This window comes from Salvelinus fontinalis, chromosome 17 (assembly GCF_029448725.1).
Source record: "Salvelinus fontinalis isolate EN_2023a chromosome 17, ASM2944872v1, whole genome shotgun sequence".
NCBI classification, from domain to species: domain Eukaryota; kingdom Metazoa; phylum Chordata; class Actinopteri; order Salmoniformes; family Salmonidae; genus Salvelinus; species Salvelinus fontinalis.
Genome location: NC_074681.1, coordinates 3,260,287 through 3,273,465, shown reverse-complemented (window position 1 = coordinate 3,273,465; position 13,179 = coordinate 3,260,287). Strand labels below are relative to the sequence as shown.

The following is a 13,179-nucleotide window of genomic DNA, read 5'->3' as shown; positions in this document are numbered from 1 at the left end:
AGAGATGAGTCAGGTGATATGTTAGCAAGTCTGTATTGCTCTATTGTGACTGTGGATACCACTACAGTGGAGGTCCTGTTGAACCACAGGGAAGCGACCGATATGGGGCCAGCAATACGGGGGCAGTTGCTTAATCTACTCTTGAACTTAAAGCTGCAATATGTAACTTCTTGGATGACCCGACCCAATGCACATAGAAGTGTGTGTTATAGATCTGTCAGTCACATTAAAAGCAAGTCTAAGAAGTGGTAGATCTGGTCTATGTGCGCTGTTTCTATGCTAACCGTTCACGCGTCTTTTACTTTCGGTTTTGTACACCAGCTTCAAACGGGTGAAAATACAATTGTTTTGGTTATGAAAATGTATTTTGCAGCGGTTTTGGATGGTATAATGATTCTCTACACCAGGGGTAGTCAACTCTTATCCTACGAGGTCCGGACGCTGCTGGTTCTGTTCTACCTGATAATTAACTGCACACACCTGGTGTCCCAGGTCTAAATCAGTCCCTAAATGGAGGGAAACAATGAAAAAAAATGCAGTGGAACTGGCTTCGATGTCCAGAGTTGAGTTTGAAGGCCCTATACTATAATGTAAACTCACTGACTTTTGTACATCCCCTTGGTCCGTACAATTGACGTTATTTTAGCGCCACAAAAACGTAATACTTCCAGATCAACTGTAATGTCAATGCCATTGTAAAGCATAATTTCTCACGTTTCCAACAGAATCAATTACATGACCCCTACGCTGCCCGTTTCTGCATGATTCAAGAAGGCAATGAGCCCCGTCGGGTCTTTGTACAAATGGCGGGCGGGGAAGCGAAACTAATGCGTGATAGTGAGAAGGAGAGATGTGGGAAAATAGCTTTTTTTCACTCGATCTGTCCAACTTCTCACCTTAACGCCTCTAAAATGTAAATAAAACACTATAAAGAGTTTATATAATGTGTCATTTCATACCTATTTGAAAGTTTGTGTCAAATTTGAATCTGTTTTTTAGGGCGGTGCTAAAGTGATCTTAGGAGTAAACAGCGGCTTTGAGAATGATGATCGCATGCAAGGATGACGCAAAAAATGACTAGGTATCCCCCCCCTTACTCCCTTCACTGTCCATTTCTTGTTTTTAAAGGATGAGAGAAGTGCTACACCTGGTGGAGAGAGATTGTAAGACAGAAATAGTTGCTTTATGCGTGCTGTACGTTACGACATGACACGCCACGATGTAACGGAGGGTCAGTTCTTTCAACTTTTCTCCAATACTATAGAGCCATTACCATGTCAATCAACGCTTGAATAGAAAGATAGTTCAACACCCCAGATTTTGAAGTCAACACAGTCGCTCGGTTTGTATCCTCGTTTGAATGTTGCGGTTGCGCATATTTGTACGGAATGGGGTGAGTTTACGTTACTTGCTTGTTTTTTGTCACAAACTGAAATTAGAACTATTAGAATTGTAGCAACCAGGAAATGGCGGTGCGATTTCTGCATAGTGCGTCTTTAAAACACCTTTATGTCTCTACACACTTGAAGTTAACTATGCTTAAAAAAATATATTAATCTGGCTCTGCACAATCACAGCCCATAGTGATTAGTGATGTAGTGTGTGTGTGCGTGCGTGTTCTCACCATGGGCTGATCTTCATGAGGGGGATGGGGGCGCAGGTGAAGAAGACCGTTAGCAGCAGGAAGGACTTCCTACCCCATACATCTGATAGCGCACCAATCAGAGGAGCACTCAGGAACGACAGAATACCCTAGGGGAGAGAGGGAGAGGAATGAGGAGACCTTGGTGATCTGGGCACTGAAATAATGAGTAACTGACAGTTAACTAACATGGACAATCATTCACACGTACTGTTTGTGGCTCTAGTCCAGTAGTCCATGCTTTCCCATGATACAACCTACTATACTAGGCATACAAACTCCCACCTTCCAACATCTACACACACCTAACTTGAGGTTAACAACATCTACACAGATAACCTGAGGTTAACATCATTGAAACACTCCACTACACAGTCAACAAGAGATTACCAGCATCTACACACCCAACTACATAAACAACCGGAGATTAAAATGGAACATGGTGAGTTTACCTAACGAGTGTCCTAGCTACAGGCTAGACTGCAACAGGCTAGGCCGCTGTAAACTGTCGTTATCTTACCTTGACGCCGTGAATAAGCCCATTCATCAGGAATGTGTGTTGAGGGAATGTTTGATGTAAGACCTGGGAAACAAACACAGATAACACCTCAACTGTTGTGTCCATACAGTAGCCTACAGTAAGATAACCCACACAGTACCGTGTTAACACTTCAGTGTTAGTCAAACTAAAGCAGAGGAAAGTACTCATGCATTCACTTTCACAATATCGACTTCAATATAGAAAAAGAGACAAAACAAAAATAACTGTTGTGTCTGTATTACTGTAAACCATCATGGTCACCTAATAATCCCCAGTTTACAATTGGCTCATTCATCCCCCTCCTCTCCCCTGTAACTATTCCCCAGGTCGTTGCTGCAAATGAGAACGTGTTCTCAGTCAACTTACCTGGTAAAATAACGGTAAAATAAAAAAATAAATTAGTACAGGGTAACAGACTTATGACCTAAGGTGACTGGTCTTCACAACAGTAACCCCCCCCCCCCAACAGAATGCCCGTTGACACTGCTGATAGTTACTTTAAAGATAAATGTACTTTACTACGACATGTGGCCATCTTAAGATGAATGCACAAACTGTAAATCGCTATGGATAAAAAGTCTGCTAAATGACAACTATTTAAAAATGTTCACTTAGGTCAACAGTTAGTCAAACTACAGCACAGGAAAATACCCATTACACAATATCCACTTCATTATTTGATCGTAACCTTTCTGCATCGGAGATAACAAATAGTTAGGTCACAGAAACTAAAAACGGAGGTAGAAAGGTCGAAGGGGACTCCAGCACACTGTGTAAAGTTAGCCATCTTTTAAAGTACAACGTTTTGATTCATTGTTAACTGAAGGGAGGTCTAAGGAAGGTCACCGAAACACACTGAGGCAAGCAGGCACATTGTGAATTTGAGGGAAATGATACAGAGATCAGAAGTCAGGCATGGCAGTCCAAATACATGGGCTAAATCAATGCCATGCACTTAAAATTAATTCTATAGTATTTGAGATGGGGGGGGGGGGGGGGGCACAGCTTGAGAACAAGTGAGGGAGGGGTCATTGACACCAGTAGGAACATGACCCTGTGCATATTCAGAGTCAGACAGGACGGATTGCATCCTAAAAATGGTACCACCCTATTCCCTACGAGCCCTGGTCAAAAAGTAGTGTGCTATATAGGGAATAATGTTCCCTTTCTGACACAGCCAGGGTCTGAGTATTGGTTAGGAGGACATGGACTCAATACAAACCTTGAGAAGAAAGATTAAGGCCGTGACCCCGGTGAGTCCCTTCAAAATAAAAGTCCCGCAATGAAGATGGTAAAACATTTAATTAGGAGGAAATCCTAGCAGACTTAGAAAATGGGTTTAACAATATATTTTAAGAAAAAAAGTTTAGCCTTCATATAATATCATAGAAGTGTTTACAACATTAAGAGTAATGATTACTAGATTGTTATTTGCATTTACTGTTACCATAACAATAATCGTATTATAATAATCACCTTGAGAAAACATTTAACTCCCATTGTTATTTTGTGGCCCTTAAAAAGGAGTAGCCAATCAGCTTAAAATGCAGAAATTGCTGATCAAAAGTAAAACAGAAGTTTCAAATAATACGCAAGATCCTCTTCATCGCATTGGTAGAGAGTCGACGCACTGGGCACAAACAGGTTGAATCATTGATTATTTGTAATTTTAAAAAATTATGACTTTGAAATGTGATAATGCGATGATACTAACCTACAGCAACATGATCTCACTAGGACCCTAACTCAATATTTAAATGTATTAGACGTACCAAAATGCTTGACCTGATGCATATCGTGGTACGCAAGGTTGGCCTTGGGCTCATTTAACGTAATGTAGCCATTAACAGGTGCCAGATCTACTGATCACATTGATTCGCTTAATAAGGCGATGTCCGCACCCCTGCCAAAATCAAATTAGCATAATACAAAAATCCCCTTAAAAAAAAAATCCGAAAGGTGACAGTTACGGCGGTGTTTGTCAGTCCATGAGACATCCCGAAAACCGGTCTTCTCACAAAATAGTCTGTAGCGGCCGAACGGTTTGGCCAAAAAACTATTTTGACCTCTCTATGAAAAGATGACTCACATACACGATGGTGTTCTCCATTCCACAAGTGTCTTGGGACTCGTCTGAAGTCGGTACAGCTGATCTGCCAACTTCTGTCTGTAGCGTCCAAACAGTTTGGGTTACACACTGATAAGACCTGTGTGGCTCTCCCGAACATGTCGGATGTTTTGCTCTGATGCCAACATGCCTCACCTGAAGGTCCCTCGGTACCAGTTTAAAACATTTATGGAACTTTACAGTGCATTCGGAAAGTATTCAGACCCCTTAACCTTTTCCACATTGAGGGGAAAAAGGCTGTACCGTAACAAATCTACACACCACACCCCATAATGATGAAGCGAAAACGGGTGATTTTTTGTTTCTCATGGTCTGTGAGTCTTCAGGCGCCTTTTGGCAAACAAAGCGGGCTGTTGTGTGCCTTTTACTGAGGAGTGGCTTCAGTCTGGTCACTCTACCATAAAGACCTGATTGGTGGAGTGCTGCAGAGATGGTTGTCCTTCTGGAACTTTCTCCCATCTCCACAGAGGAACTCTAGAGCTCCATCAGAGTGACCATCGGATTCATGGTCACCTCCCTGACCAAGGCCCTTCTCCCCTGATTGCTCAGTTTGGCCGGGCGGCCAGCTCCAGAAAGTGTCTTGGTGGTTCTCAACTTCTTCCATGTAAGAATGATGGAGGCCACTGTGTTCTTGGGGACCTTCACTGCTGCAGAAATGTTTTGGTACCCTTCCCCAGATCTGTGCCTCGACACAATCCTGTCTCGGAACTCTACAGACAATTCCTTCGACCTCATGGCTTGCTTTTTGCTCTGAGAGTACCAGTCAAAAGTTTGGACACACCTACTCATTCAATGGTTTTGCTTTATTTTTTACAATCTAGAATAATAGTGAAGACATCAAAACTATGAAACAACACATATGGAATTATGTAAGCCAAAAAAAGTGTTAAATCAAAATATATCTTATATTTGAGATTCTTCAAAGCAGGCACCCTTTGCCTTGACAGCTTTGCACATTTGGCATTCTCTCAACCAGGTTCTTGAGTCACCTGGAATGCATTTCAATTAACAGGTGTGCCTTGTTAAAAGTTAATTTGTGGAATTTTTTTCCTTAATGTGTTTGAGTCAATCAGTTGTGCTGTGACAAGTTAGGGGTGGTATACAGAATGTTTTTTTAACCAAATAGAGCTAAGTCCATATTATTGCAAGAACTGCTCAAATAAGCAAAAAGAAAAGACAGTCCATCATTAAGACCAAGGTCAGTCAATCGGGAAAATTAATAACTTTGAAAGTTTCTTCATGTCCAGTCGCAAAAACCATCAAGCTCTATGATGAAACTGGCTCTCATGAGGACCGCTACAGGAAAGGAAGACGCAGAGTTCCCTCGCTCTACTGCAGAGGATAAGTTCATTAGAGTTAATTGCGCCTCAGACTGCAGTCCAAATAAAGGCTTCACAGAGTTCAAGTAACAGACACCAACTGTTCAGAGGAGATTGCGTGAATCAGGCATTCATGGTTGAATTGCTGCAAAGAAACCACTACTAAAGGACACCAATAAGAAGAGACTTGCTTGGGCCAGGAAACATGAGTAATGGACACTACACCAGTGTAAATCTGTCCTTTGGTCTGATGAGTCCAAATTTGACATTTTTTTCCCCAACCGCCATGTCTTCGTGAGATGCAGAGTAGGTGAACGAATGATCTCCGCATGTATGGTTTCCACCGTGAAGCATGGAGGTGGTGGTGTGATGGTGCTTTGCTGGCGACACTGTCAGTGATTTATTTAAAATTCAAGACGCACACTTAACCAGCATGGCTACCACAGCATTCTGCAACGATACACCATTCCATCTGGTTTGCGCTTAGTACGACTATCATTTTGTTTTTCAACAGGACAATGACCCAACACACCTCCGGGCTGTGTAAGGGCTATTTGACCAAGAAGGAGAGTGATGGAGTGCTGCATCAGATCACCTAGCCTCCACAATCACCCGACCTCAACCCAATTTGGGGCGGCAGGTAGCCTAGTGGTTAGCACCTTGGGCCAGTAACTAAAAGGTTGCTGGATCGAATCCCCGAGCTGACAAGGTAAAAATCTGCCGTTCTGCCCCTGAACAAGACTGTCATTGTAAATAGGAATTTGTTCTTAAACTTGCCTAGCTAAATAAAGGTTACATTTTTTTTAAATTTTGATGGTTTGGGATGAGTTGGACTGTAGAGTGAAGGAAAAGCAGCCAACAAGTTCTCAGCATATGTTGGGATCTCCTTCAAGACTGTTGGAAAAGCATTCCAGGTGAAGCTGGTTGAGAGAATGCCAAGAGTGTGCAAAGCTGTCATCAAGGCAAAGGGTGTTTACTTTGAAGAATACATTTGATTTGTTTAACACTTGTCCAATAACAAAAAGTTAAACACTTGTTTTCCTATTACGTTGCAAAACGTTTTGCTACCTTGTGCCGTAATGAACATCTGTGACTGTCAATATTGTAGCTCAAAGATTGTTTGTGGTTATCATTTGTTTGGTTGGGGAGAAAAGTAACTAGAGCCATAGTAAACGTGTATATAGTTTGTCTGATATTACTTCTTTCATTAGTTCTTCCATTGAGGGGAGTCGTGTTAATATCTGCCTGAATCTAGGCCCCGTCCCAAATGGCACCCTATTCCCTATTGTGAGAGAAAAATTACATCTTTACCTGATTTGATATTAAACATTTAACAATTAATACTTAACTAATAGTAAGACATTTCTGTCCTACTAGTGTCTGTGTTTTTATGGTCTCCACTAGTTCCCTGCAGCCAATCTGGGCGTATGGTCACCAGAGATGGCTTGAGCTGACAAATGAGTTAAAGACTGCATTACATAGCTATCCCTAGTAAAACACATTATTGTCTATGTTAACTCGAAGTGGCACAACGACAAGGTTCCAGTTTAAAGTTTTAGCCATCGCACACCAGGTTAGGTCCATTAACAGCAAGACTTCCCGCGAAGGCACACTCTTGCCTGGGTGATAGCCCCGTAATAACAGAAATATAGGGATACTTAAAACATTAACTTAATAGCTAATGAGTAGAACAATCCCTGCTTGTGTCAAAATCATCCCTGCATCTGGGAGACTAATCCAGGGTGGGGTTAAGGCAACAACCCACGTGCAGATAATGACAGGATGAACCCAGAGTGGCTTATGATGCTCCTTGGTGTGCATGGGAGGGGTTGAACCAACCACGAGTGAGTATTGTTAGTGTCAGCTATATATAGTACTCTGCATTTGTGTAAAGGTAAAGTTACTCGGTCCAACACTCAAGGGTGAGGGGGTCGACCAGCCTCATTATTGCAATAATTAAATAAAGATGATTGTTTGAAGAAATGACAGTCTCTCACTTGATTAGAATATTCCACGACACTATATAGTGCACTACTTTTGACCAGAGCCCTATTGGCCCTTCTCAAAAGTAGTGCACTATATAGGGAATAGGGTGCCATTTGGGACTCAGCCATATAACAACCTTGCACTGAACTTCCCCCCCCCCCCCCTCGCTTTCTGATAAGCCCTTTCAAAAGTGAAAGGGACCTAGTTCAAATAATACACGGTTTGATGTCCCTTTACATATTCAGTCCATTAGTTCCTACCGACACAGAGCCTCTCATCCACACAACAGGCTGCGTCATCAGGCTCACTCAACATTTCATTATCAATTCAATTATTCATAGCCGTTAGTGCAGCTGTTTGTTGGGAAATGTCACTCCCTGGTTGGGCTTAGGAAAGAATTAGGAATGGGTGGGAGGTATGAATGCAACATAAAACAGTCATTATGAATGCTATATACAATCCGGTCCTTTTGGGGGACGAGGGCTCTTATCATTTTGGTCATTCAGCAGACACTCTCATCCAGAGCGATTTATGAGCTTGTTGTGCTCAGTGGTGGTGTGCAACGGGGCTGGCTCAGTGGTTAGTGGAACATGGCTGGCCAGACACCTATAGAGAGCTGAGACTGATGAGAAACATCATAATGTCAGGGTTTTTCCTGAATCAAAATGGGGCTTAGGTGGTGGGCGTGGCGGGGGTATGGCCAACGGTGCGATCGCAGACTTGACATTTTAGAGACCGACCTGGCCACAGTGACAATTTAGCGGTTTTAAAGCAAATTTCCAGCAATTCTACACATCTTTCCATCGCTTATGCTATTTGAGTGACACAAACGTTAAAACAAAATCAAATGGGGCCATGACCAAAATACTTTTGGAATGAATAATTTGGGGAATTTTAGATTCTCTGACTGTCAAGCTTATATTTTGGTAAATTGTTAGTTCTTAAAGAATATCTTATTGAAATATATATTTATATCCATTATCTCTTCTACATACTTTATATCTGGTTTGAGATGTGTAAGTTGGGGGGGCATAGGCGGCCCGAAACACTTAGGCCAAATGGTTTTCTGCATAGAAAAGTCCCTGAATGTAATGCTTTGCATCAGGTGGTTCATCATGATCAATCACACCTTATTGTTACGCTTTAACAAGGACCTTGAGTTAGATTTTTCTTCTTCTCCCAGACAGGTAATGTGGTCAGGACAAACTCAGGGCGCGAGGCGTACTGCATGCTTTGACCTCCGGTGTGATGGCCATTTGGGCTAGCGTGGGCATGTGTTGTTGAAGCTTGTTTTGCATACAGTAGCAAGGTGGGTTGTAGATTACTGTGATCATGGGCAGGGTAGCCAATGACCATGCATTGTATATCCCAGCTGTATGCATCCCTAAGTAACCACTAACCGTGGGTTTAATAGTTGAGAGGAGCAGTTGGGCTCAGGTGTGAGTCACACCTGAGACCAGGTGGTGGTTTACTCATGTGATAATGACCGAGAAGCCGGTGTTTAGAGGATATATTGGCATGAGTGTCGTTAGGCCCAAGACGTCATAGCTTTAGCCGGTGGTAAATTTGTGGAACAGACACAGGTGTTCCTGTTCCCTACTGTACGTAGACCAATATAAGCTAGAGAACAGCTGGTGGTGGTGGTTACCGTGGAAATGGGTTGTATCACGACTGTATGTAATGTAGTCCTAGGTAGGCTCCATAGTTGAGGGGAGCAGGTGGACACAGCTGTGTGGTGGTTTACCTACTTACAGTTTCTACTGGGGGGATGGGCGTGGTGAGCTCAGCTGTGAGCAGTCCTATGTGACCTACTCCTATGCTCTACAGTACGCATCACTGAATAAGCCCTATGGGTCCTGGGAAACAGTAGTGCACTCTAGGGACGTGACCGTGGGCTCAGGGGGTTAACCTACCGTTAGCATGGGCATGGTGAGCAGGTGGTCTCAGGGGTTTGATGGGGGGGGGTTAACCTACCGTTAGCATGGGCGTGGTGAGCAGGTGGTCTCAGGGGTTTGGGGGGGTTAATCTACTGTTAGCATGGGCATGGTGAGCGCGTGGTCTCAGGGGTTTGATGGGGGGGTTTACCTACCGTTAGCATGGGGATGGTAAGCGCGTGGTCTCAGGGGTTTGATGGGGGGGGTTAACCTACAGTCAGCATGGGCTTAGTGAGCAGGTGGTCTCAGGGGTTTGATGGGGGGGTTAACCTACCGTCAGCATGGTAAGCAGGTGTCTCAGGGGTTTGATGGGGGGGGGGGGGGGGTTAACCTACCGTTAGCATGGGTGTGGTAAGAAGCCCCCAGGCAAAGAACTCCAGGAAGATCACCACCACAGCATGATAGACGCTGGGCTCACCCATCCCCTGGGGCTACAGCATGGAGAGATAGAGAGGAGAAACAGAAAAAAGAGAGATAAGAGAAAAGGAGGGAGGGGGGAGAGAGGAGAAAATAAGAAAAAAAAAAGCAGATTAGCTGACAGGCATACAATTCCAAAATGCTGACTGCACAACCACAAAACTTTAATTTAAAATAGCCAACGGACAACAATCGTTTCAAAAGTAGTGTGAGCAGTGTGAGTTTACATCCACCAAACTGCAACAGGTGCTGAGTATAGTGAGTGGGACTGCCCGTCTAACCCCAAGTGTCTACGAACATGTTCACTTCTGTTCATGAATTTAAAAGGGAAAAGACTGGTGAAATATGATGGAACTTCCTACCCATGCTAACACCAATCCAATCCTTTTACATGCGTGGGGAGGAACGCAGAAGCGTATACTTCCCCAGAGATGGAAGAGGGAAACATGTGAGTCTTGACAGAGAGGTGGGAAAGCCGCGTTTGCTGTAAAAGTAGGGCTGGGTGTGTTCGTTCTAGACCACAAATCATGCAATGCAATGTCAAGGATGGCTAGTTTCATTCTGACTGCCATCGCCTAGATCAAGCTAGTCTGCAGGTAACCAAGACCATGTCAAAGGCTATTTGAAATCCAAAGTATTATTGTTGAGAAAATATGGTTCTCGTGAGATCTCATTGGCTCAAGACTATAGCCAACATAAACAAGTGGTATCTCCCTCTCAATTCTAGTACCTACCCAAACCATGTTCCAAAGGACCACATTACTCAATCAAGATCATTGACCTTTTGGTTATTATTGAAGCCTGAATTGAAGGGACAAAACTCAAGCAAACTCATACTCGTATTTCAGCCAGCTAGGTAACGTTTTGTTTGGAGTAGTGTGAACTGACAAAGTCATTAACTTTTTAGGGATAGGGGGCAGCATTTTCACTTTGGATGAATAGCGTGCCCAGAGTGAACTGCCTCCTACTCTGTCCCAGATGCTAATATATGCATATTATTATTACTATTTGATAGAAAACACTCTAAGTTTCTAAAACTGTTTGAATGATGTCTGTGAGTATAACAGAACTCATATGGCAGGCAAAACCTGAGAAAAAATCCAAACAGGAGTGGGAATTCTGAGGCTGGTCGATTTACAACTCATCGCCTATTGAAATCCCAGTGGGATATGGATCTGTTTGCACTTCCTACGGCTTCCACTAGACGTCAAGAGTCTGTAGAACGTTGAATGAAGCTTCTACTGTGATGTTGAGCCGGATGGGAGCTGTTTGAGTCAGTGGTCTGGCAGAGCGCCAGGTCTTGGTCATGCACATTCCACATGATATCGACTTGCGTTCCATTACTTCTATAGACACAAAGGAATTCTCCGGTTGGAACGTTATTGAATATTTATAATATCTTAAAGATTGATTCTATACTAAGTTTGACACGTTTATTCGACCTGTAATATAACTTTTTGAAGTTTTCGTCCGAAGTTCACCTGGACCTGCACGAGCGTTTGGATGTGTGTACTACTTGGACATAAATAATGGACATTATCGAACAAAACAACAATTTATTGTGGAACTAGGATTCCTGGGAGTGCATTCTGATGAAGATCATCAAAGGTAAGGGAATATTTATAATGTAATTTCGTATTTCTGTTGACTCCAACATGGCGGAGATATGTTGTTTCTATCTGAGCGGCGTCTCAGATTATTGCATGGTTTGCTTTTTCCGTAAAGTTTTTTTGAAATCTGACACAGCGGTTGCATTAACAACAAGTGTATCTTTAATTCTATGTAAAACATGTATCTTTCATCAACATTAATGATGAGTATTTCTGTTTTTGATGTGACTCTCTGCAATTTCTCCGGATATTTTGGAGGCATTTCTGAACATGGTGCCAATGTAAACTGAGATTTTGGATATAAATATGCACATTATCGAACAAAACATACATGTATAGTGTAACATGATGTCCTATGAGTGTCATCTGATGAAGATCATCAAAGGTTAGTGATTAATGTTATCTCTATTTCTGCTTTTTGTGACTCCTATCTTTGGCTGGGAAAATGGCTGTGTGTTTTTTGGACTTGGCGGTGATCTAACATAATCATATGTTGTGTTTTCGCTGTAAAGCATTTTATTTGTTTTAAATCGGACACGATGGGTAGATTAACAAGATGTTTATCTTTCATTTGCTGTATTGGACTTGTTAATGTGTGAAAGGTACATGTTTCTAAAAAAATATTTTTGAATTTCCCGCGCTGCCTTTTCAGCGGAATGTTGTCGAGGGGTTCTGCTAGCGGAACGTGTGTCCTAGAAAGGTTAACTGACAACAATTCACGAAGTTTGATACAGTCCTTTCAGATGACATTTACAAATCATGCATTTTATAGCCATCACATCCCTACAGACACTGTATCAACCTCATGCTTCAGCTAGCTACCTACCTAGGAAAGCAACACATCCAACCAGTGAGTGAGTATGTATGTAGGGATGCACGATATATAAAAATATATATATAAAAAGAATTCGGTAAACATATCGGAATCGGACAAATTTAGCTAAAAATGCAAACATCCAAGATGTCCAAGCTGACGTGCATACCTACACTACCATTCAAAAGTTGTGTCACTTAGAAATGTCCTTGTTTCTGAAAGTAAAGCAAAAAAATGTTGTCCATTAAAATATCAAATTGATCAGAAATACAGTGTAGACATGGTTAATGTTGTAAATGACTATTGTAGCTGGAAACGGCTGATTGTACACCTATGTAGATATTCCATAAACAGAGGCCCATTATCAGCAACCATCACTCCTGTGTTCCAAAGGCACGTTGTGTTAGCTAATCCAAGTTCATCATTTTAAAAGGCTAATTGATCATTAGAAAACCCTTTTACAATTATGTTAGCACAGCTGAAAACTGTTGTTCTAATTAAGAAACAATAAAACTGTCCTTTAGACTAGTTGAGTATCTTTGTGGAGCATCAGCATTTGATTACAGGCTCAAAATGGCCAGATGCAAAGGACTTTTCTGAAACTCATCAGTCTATTCTTGTTCTGAGAAATTAAGGCTATTCCATGTGAGAAATTGCCAAGAAACTGAAGATCTCGTACAACGCTGTGTACTACTCCCTTCACACAACAGTGCAAACTGGCGCTAACCAGAATAGAAAGAGGAGTGGGAGGCCCCGGTGAACAACTGAACAAGAGGACAAGTACATTA

General features: G+C 42.3%; 1 protein-coding gene across 1 annotated transcript in view; it reads right to left on the bottom strand.

Moving 5' to 3' along the window:
• LOC129813578 (hippocampus abundant transcript 1 protein-like) overlaps positions 1–13,179 on the bottom strand; it is a 43,546-nt gene that overhangs the window by 28,220 nt on the left and 2,147 nt on the right. The window contains exons 2-4 of the mRNA XM_055865900.1: positions 9,886–9,981; positions 2,163–2,225; positions 1,625–1,752 (exon numbers count right to left, since the gene is read on the bottom strand). Of these exons, the coding sequence (XP_055721875.1) occupies positions 1,625–1,752; positions 2,163–2,225; positions 9,886–9,981 (287 nt within the window). The remainder of the gene's footprint in view (positions 1–1,624; positions 1,753–2,162; positions 2,226–9,885; positions 9,982–13,179) is intronic.